The 17,848-nt window shown below is 40.7% G+C and overlaps 1 protein-coding gene across 5 annotated transcripts in view; it reads left to right on the top strand.

Moving 5' to 3' along the window:
* Positions 1–11,574, top strand: part of GSDMC (gasdermin C) — a 50,094-nt gene extending 38,520 nt beyond the window's left edge. For 3 of the 5 annotated variants that reach the window (XM_017962299.3, XM_009213580.3, XM_003903159.4), the window contains 8 exons: positions 6,975–7,097; positions 7,646–7,687; positions 7,901–7,930; positions 8,226–8,252; positions 9,224–9,363; positions 9,673–9,802; positions 10,265–10,338; positions 11,048–11,574. In XM_017962299.3, coding sequence (XP_017817788.1) covers positions 6,975–7,097; positions 7,646–7,687; positions 7,901–7,930; positions 8,226–8,252; positions 9,224–9,363; positions 9,673–9,802; positions 10,265–10,338; positions 11,048–11,287 — 806 coding nt within the window. In that variant the 3' untranslated portion in view covers positions 11,288–11,574. Of the gene's footprint in view, positions 1–6,974; positions 7,098–7,645; positions 7,688–7,900; positions 7,985–8,225; positions 8,253–9,223; positions 9,364–9,672; positions 9,803–10,264; positions 10,339–11,047 lie in introns of all 5 variants that reach the window. The other 2 variants (XM_017962297.3, XM_017962298.3) reach the window with 1 other exon arrangement.
* The last annotated feature ends 6,274 nt before the right edge of the window (positions 11,575–17,848 follow it).

Raw genomic sequence — 17,848 nt, 5'->3', positions numbered from 1 at the left:
CTTTTGGATATAAACCATTTTAACAGGGCTGAGATGATATTTCATTGTAGTTTTGATTTGCATTTCTCAGATGATCAATGATGTAAGCACATTTTCATATGTCTGTTTGCTATTTGTATGTCTTCTTTTGAGAAATGTCTACTCACATCTTTTGCCCATTTTCAATCAGATTATTAGATTTAGTTATATGGAGTCATTTGAGCTTCTTAAATATTCTGGTTATTAATCCCTTCTCTGATGGGTAGTTTGCAAATATTTTCTCCGATTCTGCGGGTTGTGTCTTCACTTTGTTAATTGTTTCCTTTGCTGTGAAGAAGCTTTTTAACTTGATGTGATCCCATTTGTCTACTTTTGCTTTTGTTGCCAGTGCTTGTGGGTTATTTACTCAAGAAATCTTTGCCCAGACCATTGTCCTGAAGAGTTTCCTTAATGTTTTATTTTAGTAGTTTCATAGTTTAAGGCCTTATATTTAAATCTTTAAATGATTTTGATTTGATTTTTGTGTATGGTAAGAGATAGGGGTCTAGTTTCATTCTCCTGGATATGGATATCCAGTTTTCCCAGCAACATTTATTGAAAAGACTGTCCTTTCTCCATTGTATGTTCTTGGCACCTTTGTCAAAGATGAGTTCACTGTAGGTACATAGATTTGTTTTTAAGTTCTCTATTTTGTTCCATTGGTTTTGTGTCTGCTTTTATGGCAGTACCATGTTGTTTTGGTTACTATAGCTCTGCAGTTTAATTTGAAGCCAGGTAATGTGATTCTTCTGGTTTTGTTCTTTTTGCTGAGGATAGCTTTGGCTATTCTGGGTCTTTTGTGGTTCCATATGAATTTTAGAATTTTTTTTTCTTACTGTGAAGAATGTCATTGGTGTTTTGATAGGGATTGCATTGAATCTATAGATTGCTCTGGGGAGTATGGACATTTTAACAATAGTAATTCTCCCAATCCATGAACATGGAATATCTTTTCACTTTTTTCGTGTCTTCTTCAATTTCTTTCATCAGTGTTTTATAGTTTTTATTGTAGAGACTTTTCACTTCTTTGGTTAAGTTAAATCCTAGGTGTTTAATTTTATCCCTGTTGTCAATGAGATTAATTTTTAAATTTCTTTTTTAGAGTGTTTACTGTTGGCATATAGAAATGCTACTGATTTTTGTATGTTGATTTTGTATTCCTCAACTTTACTGAGGAATACAGTTCTAATAGTTTTAGTTCTAATAGTTCTAATAGTTTTTTAGTTCTAATAGTTTTTTTAGTGGAGTTCTAATAGTTCTAATAGTTTTTTTAGTGGAGCCTTTAGGTTTTTCCAAATATAAGATCATATCATCTGCGAACAAGGATGATTTGACTTCTTCCTTTCCAATTTGGATGCCCTTTAGTTCTTTCTCTTGTTTGATTGCTCCAGCTAAGATTTCCAGCACTATGCTAAATAGCAATAATGAATGTGAACTTCCTTGTCATGTTCCAGATCTAAGAGGAAAGGCTTTCAGTTTTTCCCCACTCAGTATGAAACTAGCTGTGGCTCTGTCATATATGGCTTTTATCATGTTGAGGTATCTTTCTTCTATACCTGGTTTTTAAAGGTTTTTTTTTATCATGAAGGGATGTTAAACTTTGTGAAATAGCTTTTTAGCATCAATCGAAATGATCATATGGTTTTTGTACTTCATTCTGTTGATATAATGTATCACATTGATTGACTTGCGTATGTTGAACCATCTTTGCATCCCTGGGATAAATCTTACTTGCTCATGATGAATCTTTTCTTTTTTTTGAGACAGGGTTTTACTTTGTTGCTCAGGCTGCAGTGTGGTGACATGAACATGGCTCGCTGCAACGTCTGCCTCACATGCTCAAATGATCCTCCCACCTCAGCCCCCAAGTAACTAGGGCTACAGGCCTGTGTCACCATGCCTGGCTAATATTTGTATTTTTTGTAGAGACATGGTCTCACCATGTTGCCCAGGCTGGTCTCAAACTCCTGAGCTCAAGTAATCTGCCCACATTGGCCTCCCAAAATGCTGGGATTACAGGTGTGAGCCATGACACCTGGCTGTAAATGACCTTGTTAATGTTTCATTGAATTCAGTTTGCTAGTATTTTGTTGAAACTTTTTGCATCAATATTCATCAGAGATATTGCCTATAGGGTTTTTTTTCCTTTTTTTTTGATGTGTCTTCGTTTAGTTTTGGTATCTGGGTAATACTGGCCTCATAGAATGAGTTTTGAAGTATTCTATTTTTTGGAACAGTTTGAGTCAGGCTAGTATTCATATTTCGTTTTAAATGTTTGGTAGACTTCAGCAGTGAATCCATCAGGTCCTGGGCTTTTCTTTACTGGGAGACTTTTTATTACAGCTTCAATCTCATTACTCAGTACTGATCTGTTCAGGTTTTTAATTTGTTCATGGTTTAATCTTGGTAGGTTTTATATGTCTAGGAATGTATCCTTTTTCTCTAGATTTTCTAATTTATTTGCATATGGTTGCTCATAGTAGCCACTAATGACCCTTTAAATTTCTGCTGTGTCAGTTGTAGTGTTCCTTTCTCATCTCTGATTTTATTTATTTGCGTTCTCTCCATTTTTTTTTATTGGTCTGGCTAAAGTTTTGTCAATTTTTGTATATCTTTTCAAAAAAACCAACTTTTTGTTTCATTGATCTTTTTGTTTCATTGATCTTTTGTATTGTTTTCTTCACTTTAATTTCATTTATTTCTACTCTGATCTGTATTATTTCTTTTTTTCTAATTTTGGGTTTGGTTTGATCTTGTTTTCTAGTTCTTTAAGATGCATCATTAGGTAGTTTTTAATGAAATTTTTCTTCTTTTTTGATTTGTCCAGTTATAGCTAGAAATATGCCTCTTTGTACTGCTTTGCTTTGTCCCACAGCTTTTCGTATGACGTGTTTCCATTCTCCTTTGTTTCAAGAAATGTTTCAATTTCCTTATTAATGTTTTCCTTGATCCACTGGTCATTCAGGAGCATATTGTTTAATTTCCATGTATTTGTATAGTTTCCAAAATTCCTCTTATTGTTGATTTCTAGTTTTATTCCATTGTGGTCAGAGAAGATGGTTGATATTATTTCAATATTTTGGAATGTTTTAACACTTGTTTTATCACCTAACATGGTGTATCATTGAGAATTATCCATATGGTGAGGAGAAAAAATGTGTATTCTGCAGCCTTTAGATGAAATGTTCTGTAAGTATCTATTAGGTCTATTTGTTCTCTAGTGCAGAATAAGTCTCAGGTTTCTTTCTTGAGTTTCTTTCTGGGAGATCTGTTCAGTGCTGAAAGTAGGGTGTTGAGGTCTTCGCCTATTACTGTCTCTTTAGCTCTAAGAATCTCTCTTTAGCTCTCTCTCTCTTTAGCTCTAATAATAGCTCTCTCTTTAACTCTAATAGTATTTGCTTTATATATCTGGTTACTCCAGTGTTGAGTGCATATATATTTACTATCATTATATCCTGTTGCTAGATTGACCCCCTTATCTTTATATAATGACCTTTTTTGTCTCTTCTTACAGTTTTTGTCTTGAAATCTATTTTGTTTGACATAAGTATAGCTATTTCTGCCTTTTTTTTTTTTTGGTTTCCTTTAGCATGGAATATCTTTTTCCATCCCTTTATTTTCAGTCTATGTGTATCTTTATAGGTGAAGTGTGTTTCTTGTAGGCAACAGATCATGGAATCTTTTTTTTTTTTTTTAATCCTTTTAGCCACTCTTCATCTTTTGATTGATGAGTTTAGCCCATTTACAATTAATGCTATTGTGGATAAATAGGGATTTACTCCTGCCATTTTGTTATTTGTTTTCTGTTTGTTTTGTGGCCTTCTTTTCTTCTTTTTGGCCTTCCTTTCAGGGAAGGTGATTTTCTCTGGTGGTGTTTTATTTTCTGCTTTATGTTTTGTGTACCCATTGTAAGATTTTTGATTTGGGGTTACTGTCAGAGTTGCAAATACTGTCTCATAACCCATTATTTTAAACTGATGAGAACTTAACATTGATTACATAAGCAAATTAACTAGTAAGCAAAAAGAAACCTAATAAAATAAAAATTTTACACTTTACCTTCTCACTTTCTAACTTTTTGTTGTTTGTCTTTATGTCTTATTGTACTATGTCTTGAAAAGTTGTTGTAGTTGTTATTTTTGATTGATTCATCATTTAGTCTTTCTGCTTGAGTAGTTTACATGCCACGATTGTAGTGTTATAATGTTTATGTTTTTCCATGTGCTTTCTATTACCAGTGAGTTTTGTATCTCTAGGTGATTTCTTCTTGCTGATTAGTGTCCTTTTCTTTCAGACTGAAGAACTCCCTTTAACATTTCTTATAAGACAGGTCTGGTGTTGATGAAATTACTCAGCTTTTGTTTGTCTGGAGATGTCTTTATTTCTCTTCATCCTTGGAGGATATTTTTGCCAGTTACACTATTCTAGGATAAAAGTTTTTTTTCTTCAGCAATTTAAATATGTCATGCCATTCTCTCCTGGCCTGTACGGTTTCCAGTGAAAATCCAGACATATTGCAGCTTCATTGTATGCTATTTGTTTCTTTTTCCTTGCTGCTTTAGGATCCTTTCTTTATCCTTGATCTTTGAGACTTTGACTATGAGACGCGTTGAGGTAGTCTGCTTTGGGTTAAATCTGCATGGTGTTCTATAACTTACTTGTACTTGAATGTTGATATCTTTCTATAGGTTTGGGAAACTATTTAATGTTATTCCTTTGGATAAACTTTCTTACCCTATCTCTTTCTCTATGTCCTCTTTAAAGTCAACAACTTTCAGATTTTTCTGAGGCTATTTTCTAGATCATATGTGTGTGCTTCATTGCTTTTTATTCTTTTTTCTTTTGGTGCCTCTGACTGTATATTTTCAAATAGGCTGTCTTCAAGCTCACTAATACTTCCTTATGCTTGGTCAAGTCTATTATTAAGTGACTCTCTTGCATTCTTCAGTATGTCAATTGCATTTTTCAACTCCAGAATTTCTGCTTAATTCTTTTTAATTATTTCAATTTCTTTTTTAAATGTACCTGATAGAATTCTGAATTCCTTCTCATACTATCTTGAATTTCTTTGAGTTTCTTCAAAATACTATTCTGAATTCTTTATCTGAAAGGTCACATGTCTCTTTTTTTCCCCAGGATTTGTCCCTGGTGCCTTGTTTAGTTCATTGGTGAGGTCATGTTTTCCTGGATAATCCTGATTCTTGTAGGTGTTTTTTGGTATCTAGGCATTGACAAGTTAGGTATTTATTGTAGTCTTCTCAGTCTGGGCTTGTTTGTGCCTGTCCTTGAGAAGGCTTTCCAGGTATTCAAAGGGACTTGGACTTCCTGTTTAATACCTCTGTGGTTGTTTTAGACTCATAGAAGTTCTGCTTTGGTGGTCTTGCATAAGATCCAGAAAAATTACCTGGAATTCCAGGCAGAGACTCTTGTTTTTTCCCCTTACTTTCCCCCAAACAAATGGGGTCTCTCTTTCTCTCTGCTGAGCCACCTGGAATTGGGAGTGTGGTGATGCAAGCACCCCTGTGGCCACCACCACTGGCACTGCACTGGGTTAGACCTGAAGCCAGCACAGAACTGGGTCTCACCAAAGGCCTGCTGTAACCACTACTTGGCTGCCACCTGTGTTCACTCAAGGCCCTAGGGCTCTACAATCAGCAGGTGACAAAACCAGTGAGGTTTTTTCACTTCCTTCAGAGCACTGAGTTTTCCCAGGACCTGGGTAAGTGCAGAGATGCTGTTTGGGAGCTAGGGATTGAAGTAAAAAATCTTATAAATTTACCTTATGTTCTACTCTACTACTGCTAAGCTGTCACTCAAATCACAAGACAAAGTTTTTCCCACTCTCCCCTCCCCTTTTCACAGGTAGAGAAGCTCTCTCTGTGGTCACCATTACCACTGGCCCATGAGGGGTTCTGCCAGGCCACTGCATATGTTTGCTGACAGCCCAGGAGCTCAACAGTCAGCTCGTGGTAAATGCTGTCTGGCCTGGGTCTCACCCTTTAGGGAAATGGGCTCTCCTCTGGCCCAGGGCAGGTCCAGAAATGCTGTTGAAGACCCTAGACCTGACCTTGAGGGCCCCAAGAGCCTGCTTGGTGCACTACACCACTGTGGCTGAACTGGTACCTAAGATGCAAGGCAAAGCCTCCTCTTGACTTTTCCCTCTGCTTTTCTCAAATAGAAGGAGTCTTTCACCATAGCCACCACAGTTGGGAATATGCTGGGTCACAACTTTGGTCAGTACATCTCAGAGCCCAAGGCCCACTACATACCACCTGGGTACTGCTGCTGGTTATTTAGGGCCCAGTGGTTCTTTATTAAGCAGATGATGAATTCTGCCAGGACTGTGTTCTTCCCTTCAAGGCAGTAGGTTCCCTTTTCACCCAGGGGTGTCTAGAGATGTCCAGGAGCTAGGGCTTGGAACGGGGGCCTCACAACTCTACCTAGTCTCCTATCCTACTGTGGCTGAGATGGTATCCAAGATGCGGGACAGAATCCTCTCTACTCTTCACTCTCTTCCACTTAAACAAAAGGAATGAAACACTTTCATTGCTGTGAGCTGCACTGCCTGAGGTTGGGAGTGGGGTAGCACAAGCACCTTTTTTTAGTCACCCCAGCTGGTATCTCTTTAGGTCACATGTCACTCTAGTCCTCTGGCTCTGAGCCCAGCTCAGCATTAGAAATTGCCTAAATATTGCAGTCCTTCTGTCCTAGACTGACCTTTAAGTTTACCTAGGACTCCAGAGCACTCTGGCTGGCATTTGTGAGGCTTGCCAAGAAACTTGAGTTCTGAAAGAAGGAATGGGCAATTCCCCTTTGACTGGGTCTTATCCAAATTTTCCCTTTGTGCACTGGCACTGATTGAGCCCAGCCTGGCTCTGCTCTCTGCTATGACAAGGCAGTACTGAGTTCAATGTAAAGTTTTTCACCCAGTCACTGTGCTCTCCCTCTCTCCCAAGAGTACAAAATTTCCCAGAGGCTAGTCTCCTGTGCTGCGAGGAGTGAGGAGTGGCTACCATCATTTCATACTATCTCTCCAACCCTCTTCAATGCCTCGCCCAAAGATATGAAGTTAAAACCAGGTACTGTGATTACTCACCTGATTTTTGCTTCTATGATCGTGCTTTTCTTTGTGCAGACAGTTGTTAAAATTTGGTGTTTGTGTGGGGTGTATGAACCAGGTAGGCTTCTATTGTACCATCTCGCTCATCCTCCTCTGGCAGTTTTTTTTGCCTAGAACTGAGGCACTGCTGATCCCTGACCCCCTTTGAATTCCCACAAGAGCCCTGCTTGGGCTCAGCCCACACAGACCCACAGAGAACTTTCCCCCAATCAGGCTCCTCCATTTCCTGCAATTGACCCCTTCCTCTGACTGAGCCACTGTCCCCTGGGGCCACAGGGAAACCAGGCTTTCTCCTTTGAACATTGGGAATGGTGTGAGTCTGTTGGGGAGAGAGGCTGCCTGGGATCCGTCTCTCTAGGGAAGTTTTTCAACTGAACTGATGGTACATGTGGGAAATAAGGGGAGGATACAGGAGTTAGAGGTGAGACCAAGAGGGAAAGAAGTAGAAGAGGAAAAGTAGGGGTAGACTAACGTTTGGTGAGTAAACACTTTTCTTTCTCTTTCCAGAGCTATTTCTGAAACCGAAATTTTTGAGAGGGCATTTGCCAAGTGAGTGGAATATGGCCCTCCTCTCCCAGGACAATCTGCACAACAAAAACTCACCTGATTGCCTTTGGTGCTATTACCCAAGGTCTTGGAGTCTGGCCCTTGGGAAAAGGGCTGGAACAGATAGAGAAGAGGGATTCAGGGAAAGAAAGGCAGAAGACTGGAGAAATCCAGTCTTTGAGCCTCTTTGGTGAGGAATTTCGTTTCTCTTTTTAGAATACGAACAAGTTTGCATTCTCCCAGTAGGTGAGTGTGAGTTTGCTGGAGGTGGTGGTGGGGATCCCATCCTGCACACATGGGGTAAGTAGGGCAGATTGCTCCTGCCTTGCCTTTGCCACCACTGCCCTAGGGACTGGCTCTTGGTCATATGGAATGGAAAGGGTCCAGAAAGGCTGAGAACATGGAGGGATGAATGGTGATGGGGGCAGGAAGAAGTTAAGTGAGAGGGAGGAGGTGGTAGGAGAGCAGAACCCTCCAAAACATCTGAAAAGCAAATTTGGGGGGATGAGGAAGTGAGATGATGACTTGATTCTCCTTCTAGGAAGAATAGAGGAATCCTTCTGGCAAAGTAAGTATTTATTAAGGGGAAACCTGGGGCTTCTGGGTGGGAGCTGCAAATCTGAGCACCTAAATTGGTGGTTTCCATGCAAGTCAGAAATCTAGATCCACTTCCAAATTTACACTTTGCTCATGAAACAAACAAACATTTATTGAGGACTTATTGGACAACAAGCATTATTCTGAACTTGGAAGTTATGGCTGTGAACCAAACAGACATAAATTCTTGCCTCTTTGGAGCTTCCAATCCAGTGATCTGTCATCCCAAGCAGATCACCCTGAGGGCACCTGATGCCTCCTGGGAGAAATAGAGGGCCCCCAACATCCACCCCATGGTTAATTCTTCATAGACTTTGAGGATACTGGCAAAGTTGCCTGATAATAAGGGCAGCCTATATGTGCCAAGTGCCTTACATACATAAACTCTGTCTCTCTCTTGTTTTTTGAGATGGGGTCTCACTATGTTGGCCAGGCTGGTCTTGAACTCCTGGCCTCAAGCAATCCCCCCATCTCAGCCTCCCAAAGAGCTGGAATTACAGTGTGAGCAACCATGCTTGGCCTACATAAACTCTTTTAATCCTCATAGCATCCCATTTAACCAATATGGAAACTGATTCCAGAGCACCTAAGATTTTCGCCTCTAAAGCCCAGTGCTAGATTTTACAGTATTCCTGACATGTCCTAGAAATGACCACTTTGTCATTATCTTCCATTAGTGATGATGTCTTTTCAAAATCTCAATCTCTGCTCCCAGTATCCTATTTCCTCTTTTCAGAATGCTGGATTGTCCATCTTTTTAGCTTCTATGACAGCTCTATCCACAGAGCTCAAGTGTGCCATTAGCAGAGACAATTTTGGTTAGTAGCTGAAAGGGATAGAAGAGTTTGGCTGATATTCATGCAAACAGGCTATCATTTCAAGGATGTTCTAATCAAATACTTGCCCCACTCTCTGGTTGGCATTGATGATGCCTGAGAGCAGATTTCAAGCATCTACAAGAGGAGGTTTTCCAGAAAATAAAGACACTGGCTCAGCTCTCAAAGGATGTTCAGGATGTCGTGTTCTATAGTATCCTGGCCATGCTCGGAGACAGAGGGGCTCTACAGGACCTGATGGACATGGTGAGGGGCTCCACAGTTGCATAGGTCTGGTAAGCTGTAAATGGGATTGGTTAGGAGATATGACTCCCAAGTTACAGGGGGGAGGAAGAATAAGCAAGATGCCAGGGGAATGAGAAAGGCTCGGGACTCTGGCGCCGGGCACAATGGGCCAGAAAGTGCCACCCCCACTACTGAGGCTGCTTGGAAACCCCTGTAGGAGGTAGAGAACCCTCACCCCTACCCCTTGGTTATCACCAGTAGACACAGGAAAATTATATAATGTTACTGTTATTAGTATTATTTATTAACAATAATACCTGTCTTCTATAGCTGGAATTGGACAGCTCAGGTCATTTGGATGGCCCTGGTGGTGCCATCCTAAAGAAACTTCAACAGGATTCAAACCGTGCATGGTTTAACCCAAAGGACCCCATTCTTTATCTCCTTGAAGCCATAATGGGTAAGATTAATTAAAGGGAAGAATGGGAGAATCATAAGTTTGGTCCCCAGACCCCCAAAAAGCTGTGTTAGATGCCATGTGTCCAAAGCCCTTTGAATGCCATGATCTTTCGTCCTTACATCACCGCTCTCTCTAAGGTCAGAGGGCTCACTGTGATAACCTGCCATATGATACAGAATGAGTTTAAGGCCTAGGAAGTCACCAGTTTATGTTCATCCACAGATCACTGGAGGTGGGTGATTCCAGCCTTCAGCCCCTGAATCCCATCCTCTGATCCCTCTTATTTAGCATCCTGGAGACCATTCTGAAGGGCTTCCCAGGGCAGGGAGCTTGACCTTTAAGTCTAATGGGTTTTATTCCTCTACTTTGGAGTTATTCTCTCAGGGAGTCTCCTGCTTTATGGTGGGAGGAAAAATCTGGATTCTTCACTACTGTCTTTCCCCACATGTCCTCCACCCTCAGTGCTGAATGACATCCAACATGATTTGCTGGCCTGTTCTGTGGAGATGAGGATCCTGCTTCAGCAACAGGAACTGGTGAGAACTTCCCAGGGGCCAGAAGTTCAGGGAAGAGGGTGAGGGAACCAGAGGTAAGAAGAAAGATTCTGAGGAAAGAGAGATGATACAGGTTTATGCTGGGAGGGGAGTCCTTATCCAACGGTGGCCACTGGGAAATCCCTAGCTGCAGTGTCCTTCTGGACACCTGGTCCAGTGGGTATGAGCCTCCCTCAGGAGGGTCTTAGCTTCCATGGCAATCTCTGCAGCATTCCCCAATGGTCTAAAATAGCCATATGGGAGCACAGGACTTTGAGGACTAAGGGGATATAATATTCCTGCTCTACTCACGCTGTTACCATTTGCTAATTACTTCTGCTCTAGTTACACTGTTATGATTTGCTAATTTCTCTGTTTTTCTCTCTCCAAGTATATGTACATATAAATACGTACCTTTATATGCATTTACTGTATTCTTACATATGTGCATATACATTTAGAAATAAAAACACCAGTATTCTATGAGGAGAGTTTTATTTTCACTATTTCATAGATGTGGAACCAATGCTCCCTGATTTCCCATAACTTGATTTGCGGATCATAGGATATGACGAGCATGTTACTTCTGGTCCTCTGGATCCCAAAGCTCTTGCTCCTTCTGTTATCCTGCATGGCCCCTGGATGCTGGGCAGAAACCTTTTCTTCCTGATCTTAAAGGCTGGTCTGTAGAGTCTAATCATCCTTCTTCTAGGTAAGGAGCATCCTGGAGCCGAACTTCAGATACCCGTGGAGCATTCCCTTCACCCTCAAACCCGAGCTCCTTGCCCCACTCCAGAGTGAGGGTTTGGCCATCACCTATGACCTGCTGGAGGAGTGTGGCCTGAGGATGGAGCTGGATAGCCCCAGGTCAACCTGGGATCTAGAAGCAAAGATGCCCCTGTCTGCCCTCTATGGGACTCTCTCATTGCTACAGCAGCTGGCTGAGGCCTAAGCCCTCCCTGATGGGCAGTCAGTACAGAGATACTGGCCCTTGCCCAGTCTATGCTGTGAGTGTCCTTATGGGTGCAAGAGACAGGGCTGTGCCTCTCTGCATTTCTAGGTGGAGTAGAGACAGTAATGGGTAGAGACTTTAGGAAATGTTTTGGGGTGGTGGAATACTCTATATATCGACAAGAGTTTATATATTTGTCAAAACTCCTCAAATAGTATGTTAAAGACATAAGCATTTCACTATGTATAAATTTTACTTCAAAATAATAAAAACGAATACTGACTCTAGTTAACAGTGTGCATTTTGAATTGTTTTGGGTGAAGTGTACTGATAACGGTAACTGATATTGAAATGCAACAAAAAGTAAGTTGACTTGATGATAGATACATGACCAAGTGAATGTGATAAAGTATTCATAATTGGGGAATATGGGTGAAGGATATAGAAGAGGTTTTTTTTCTTTTTCTTGAAACATTTTGTGATTCTGATGTTTCATATTAGCCCCCACGTGTGTGTGTATGTGCATATTCCTCCATTATTAACATTTAATCACATTTTCTTGGTCATATATCTGTCTCATTCTGTGCTCTCTGTGTCATTTGCTAATGCCACCTGGCCTCATAAGCTGAAACCTGGGAGTCCACCTTGACTCCTCTCTCTCCTTAACCCCCGATCAACACAGTCTAGCCGACTCACTATAGCCCTCCTCTTCTCACCTGGACAGCTGGTCTAGTGCTCCCCGCTGGTTGTCCTGCCACCATCTTGTTCTCTTCAAATTCTCCTTGAATCCTGGAGGCTCTTATCACAGCAGGCATGGGGAATAATTTAAAAAAATGCAACCTTTATATGTCACTCCTCTGCCTAAAATCCTTTAGAGGCTCCCTGTCATCTAGAATCATCAACCAAGATTTTAAATATGGTGTCTCATCAGAATCACCTTGGCCCGCATTTCCACATGACAATAATCAAGTGCCTTATCACTAGTTCACTCCAGTGTATTCCAGTAATCCTTATTGCTCACATCATGTCTTCACTTTTAGACAGTGTTTACTTATTTTTTGCTAAAAAAGGCAAGAAAATGAGTTCTTCTCCCATCTTGCTCTTCTATCATCTCCTATCTCCAATTATTTTATTATTTGTAAATTGCCAAGGAGTGTAACCATATTCCTCATGTCTGTTTAGTGTTAATTCTTTATTTTTTTTGAGACAGAGTCTCGCTCTGTCACTAAGGCTGGAATGCAGTGGCATGGTCTCAGCTCACTGCAACCTCCACCTCCCAGGTTCAAGTGATTCTTGTGCCTCATCTTCCTGAATAGCTGGGATTACAGGCATGCACCACCACACTCGGCTAGTTTTTGTATTTGTTTTTTGTACAGACGGAGTTTCACCATGTTGGCCAGGCTGGTCTTGAACTCCTGGCCTCAACTGATCTGCCTGCTTCGGCCTCCCAAAGTGCTGGGATTACAGGTGTGAGCCACCATTTCCAGTCTATTTAAATTTGTTCATTGCTAACTACTAGTCATTTTATTTTATTCCTTGAATGGCTGTGATCAAATAATTTTTTCAGTAGTGCTTCACTCCCCAAGTCCCTTCATATTTGAGAAACTTTGCCTGTTGCCTTTATTCTTGAAGAACTCCTTGGGGAGAGATTATATTTTTAGGTAACACCTTCTTGCCCTCAGTCTTTTGTAGCCATGCAAAGGTCTCCTGTTGACTTCTTTATGCCTTGAAGAAGATCAAGGCTAGTCAAATTTTCCCAAACTCTTTGCATATACATCTAAATGTATGCCTGAGGAATTATTTCTTCATCCTTGAAGTTAAGCACTTTAATCAGGCAATACCCGTGTCTCAGTCACTCTGTGTCACTTTTCCTGGGACACTGTGCCTTCTGAGCTGCAGATTCAATTCTTTTAGGAGTTTTTCCTCTTATAATAATTAAATATCTTTCATATTCTATTTGTTAGATTCTCTACCTCACAGGTACCAATTGTCCTGTAGGACTCTCATATATTATTTTTTCTAATTCCTGCATCTTTGATTTTTTTTCGTCTGCATTCTCTGAGATCACGGCAGGTCTTTGCTGTATGTCTATAACTCAACTGTCAACTATAATTCTTTCCAGTTTATCAGTTCAGATATTGTGTTGTGATCTCAGTTCCTTTCCTTAGCTTTGCAATCTCTCTTCACATATTTCTGTTGTTTTATCTTTGCAGTTTGAGGTTTTGCCTTATTAAAGTATTTATCTTAAATTCTTCCATGGCATAAAACAATTCTTTTTCTTGAGCTATGTTTTCTACCTGAATTGATTCCTCTACTCGCTTCTTTTCCTGTAGTGTGTTTGTATGGAATCTCTTGTCACCCTCTACCTTCCCCTGCCATGTAAAGCTCATCCTCAGCATGAGCAGCTCTGTCCAAACTCTATTTACACAAAGACAATAGGGTAAATGAGTTTTTCTCAACTCTCTTATAAATGAAATGAGATGGTTTCTGTTCCTCTGCAAACTTTGGATTAAAACCTGTGTTTTCCAGTGCTTAAGGTCATGGCATGTGGAAGGGAAGGAGGGCTCACCTGGAGGTCTGGGCAGTCTTGGATGATTGCCCCGGCCTCTCTCTCTCCTTCTACAATTTTAAAGATTCTCTGTGCCTGAGTTCCCTCACCTCATCAAGGGATTTTGCCCTTTTGGAAATGACTTCTGACGTGAACTCCCTGAATTCATTCAAGGAACTCAGGTCCTTTTGTCAATCCTTGTACTGATTAGATTGTGGGATCATCATGGCAGGTGATCTGAGGTCAGATTTCTTAATTCCTTCAAACTAGGGTGAATGAAGCAGACTCTTCATTGTTGGAGGAACAGCACGGGCTCCCATCCCAAATCCTAAGACTGTGGAATTAAGAGCTTTTTTTGGCCCATGAACATCTGCTTTATTCACTCCATTTCTTTATAGGCATTTAAAGATTTCCACCCTGCGGGGATGAGATGCCTGACATCCTTTCTCTTTCTCCTTTATTTCACCCTCTTCATTTTTCCCCCTTCTCTTAGGAACTACACCAGTCGTCTTCACTGTCCAGGTTTCAGCATAACCTTTCCCTTTGGAAATGGCTTTGAGGCTAGTGGCTATATCTCCAGTGGGCCAGCATCTGAACTTGATCCAGCATCAGGATCTGCCCCAGCACATTCTTTCCATGACGATCCTGAGTCCTGAGGCTGTAGTCAGGCCAGCCAGAATCTAAGCTTGACTTGTCTATTTCTTCCATTTTAACCATGGGTCACAATAAGCAAGGAATTGTATGTTTTGCTCTTTCTTGTTACTTTGCATTTCCTGATGCATTACAATGAGGCAGCCCCCTTAGGAGTTGGATCTCTCTTTCTTAAATTCCATTGCTGGCCCAGCTCAGTGGCTCATGTCTGTAATCCCAGTGCTTTGGGAGTCTGAGGCGGGTGAATCACTTGAGGTCAGGAGTTTGGGACCAGCCTGGCCAACATAGTGAAGCTGTCTCTACTAAAATTACAAACATTAGCCGGAAGTGGTGGCGTGCACCTGTAGTCCCAGCTACTCTAGAGGCTGAGGCAGAAGAATCGCTTGAACCCGGGACATGGAGGCTGCAGTGAGCCAAGATCGTGCCACTGCACTCCAACCTGGGTGACAGAGCAAGACTCTGTCTCAAAAAAAGAAAAATTCCATTGCTTAACTCTTATCAGTTAAGATCAGAGTTAGCAATCAGAAAACAGAGATCCTCAACTTCTATCATAACTGGTCACTGCACAGGTGCAGTTTTGTATCACAAGTCACTAGGGACTAGGTAGCCATTCAGGAATCAATGAGTATTCATCTCTTACCCTCTCATTCTTTCTCTTCCCAAAGCACATGTTTCAGTGAGTCCGGGTCACTGTAGTCAATACCACTTTTGTGAGATCAGAAAAATGACTTTTGACAATAACTACCTGGAGTCAGACTGAATTTTGCAGATGCAGGGCACTGCCCTCACTTCAGACACCAGCTACAAATTTGGGAGTTCCCAGGACATCTTCACTTTTGACCAGCTGGCTAGAAACTTGGTGTTTCTCACTACATCTTCAGGTTCAATAATTCACTGACACAACTCACAGAACTCATTGAAAGTGTCATACTTGCATTTACATTTTATTATAGCAAAAGGATGCAAATCAATCAGCAAAAGGTAGAGTTGCATAGGGTGAGGTCTAGGAGGTTCTGATATGTGAAATTTGTTTTTTTTTAAAATATATTTTATTTTGTATATTTAAGGTATAGGAAATGATATTATGGCATGCATATAAATAGTAAAATGTATTAGTCCGGTTTCATGCTGCTGATAAAGACATACCCGAGACTGAGTAATTTATAAAGAAAAAAGAGGCAGGCGAAGAGGGAATGAGAACCAAATGAAAAGGGAAATCTTTTCATTTGTCCCTTGAAACCTCTTATAAAACCATCAGATCTCATGAGATTTATTCACTACCACTATTCACTACCATGAGAACAGTATGGGAGAAACTGCCCGCTTGATTCATTATCTCCCACCCAGTACCTCCCATAACACTTGGGAATTATAGGAGCTACGATTCAAGATGAGATTTGGGTGGGGACACAGCCAAACCATATCAGTTACTATGGTGAAGCAAATGAACATAAATGTGAAACTCCCATGTCCTCAGGGACAGCTCACCCTCTTGGCACATCTAGGTATACAGAATATCGTCAATCAAGGAACCTTACCTGAAGCAGGACCCTCAGCATGTTGGTGCATGGAGGAGTGGCATATGTACTTAAGATTTCATATTTCAAGTCCGTAGTTTTTACAATGTAAATGATAGGAAGTAAGACTCCATTTTGGTAAATCTTGTCTGGTGGTGATATGCAGAAAGTACAGCTCTAAGCTACGTTCTCAATGGGCTGCATATCAGATTCCTAAGACTGAGAAGGGAGGGCATGGGACTTTTATGAATATTAGAGGAGGCAAAAGTAAAATAAATGCATTGTGAATACTATCAATGGAAAGGAATGGGACTATTTTGTGTGTCAGTTCTGGGATGTTACTCAGAAGTTATAGGTGTGGCAATCCTGTTAACACAGTTTCTCCGCCATCAGGCACTTCACTTCTTCCTGTAAGCCTACAGGGAGTAAATGGAAAGGGAATGGGTTTGGGGCAAGATTTTTTTTTGTCCTTTTGCTTTATCTTTAGGATATTGTTGTAAGATTGGATTATACAATATATGCAAGGTGCTTGACAGAAAGGAGGTGTTAAAAACATTAATTCCGCTTGTACAGATGTCCAGACTCCTACAGCCAGGCATTTCAGAGGTGCTTCCCAGGGTCCTGGCCCTTGGATTTGTCCCTGCTCCTGAAGCTGACGTCTGCCTTCCTTGCTGTCCCATTCTGACATACGTTGATTGAGCCCATTCTTCTCTAGGGAATGGGAAAAAAAAGTAAGAATAATAGAAATATCAAGTTAGGGTTCTCCAGAAAGACAGAACCATATATCTATGAAGAGAGTTATTAGAGGAATTGGCTCACATCACACAAGTGTTTCCAAAAGACAAAAATAAATACTGACTTTGTTAAGCCTGTACTGTACAAAGGGGTGTCCTTTGGAGGAAGCTTTGCAGTTCAGGTTCCTTGTTGTCTAACTACGTGACTGACTTACAGGCATATTGTGCAAGTGTGGAGAAACTTTCTCAAGGTGAATGGACATGGAAAGGGGAGCATGCATCAGCTGGGACGGGAAGATGATCTGCTGATTTTCTACTGAATGGAAAAGGACGAGGAAAAGTTAGACATCTATATTGAGTCTAGTTCAGCATAGAACTTATAGTGAGAATACCAAAGGATGGATTTGAAAAGAATATAGCCAAACTATTTCTTTTTCTAACTGGTGAGGGTTAAAGGTCCAAGGGTCTCCTCTTCTACCAATTTAGGCAGGTGCTAAGGCAAAGCTGTCCAACAGAAATATAATGCAGCCACATATAAAATCTTAACTTTCCCAGCAGCCTTATTAAAACAGTAAACATGAAACCAGTAAAATTAATGCTCATAATGGCATGATTGTATTATATCTAAAATATTGTTATTTCAACACAAGGGACAAATGGCATAATGGTGTGACAGCACCCAAATGGGGGAGCACCTCTGGTATGGGGGGTCAGAGAAGGTTTCCTTTTTCATAGAGCATCATTGGCATAATATAAAATTCACCCTTAAAAATTCTAGTAGTTTTAACAAATGCATACAAGTATGTAACCACCACAACAATCAAAACACAGAATACTGTCACCCTCCTGAATTTCCCTTGTGGGTTTTTATAGTTAGCCACTCTTCTGACCTTCAGTCCATTATCAGCATTGATTGGTTTTGTGTCCTAACACAGAAATGGAATCATACTCGAGGTAGCCTTGTGAGTTTGGCTTCTTAGTCTAAAGCACTTTAGATTCATCCATGTTTGTTGCGTGTATCAGCTGTTCATTTTCATTTCTGAGTTTGTTATTCCATTTTATACAGTCTCTTGATCCACTCATTAGTGAAGAATATTTGGATTGTTTCCAG

This window comes from Papio anubis, chromosome 8 (assembly GCF_008728515.1).
Source record: "Papio anubis isolate 15944 chromosome 8, Panubis1.0, whole genome shotgun sequence".
NCBI classification, from domain to species: domain Eukaryota; kingdom Metazoa; phylum Chordata; class Mammalia; order Primates; family Cercopithecidae; genus Papio; species Papio anubis.
The sequence above is the reverse complement of the archived record's forward strand: the minus strand, read 5'-3'. Positions and strand labels throughout refer to the sequence as shown.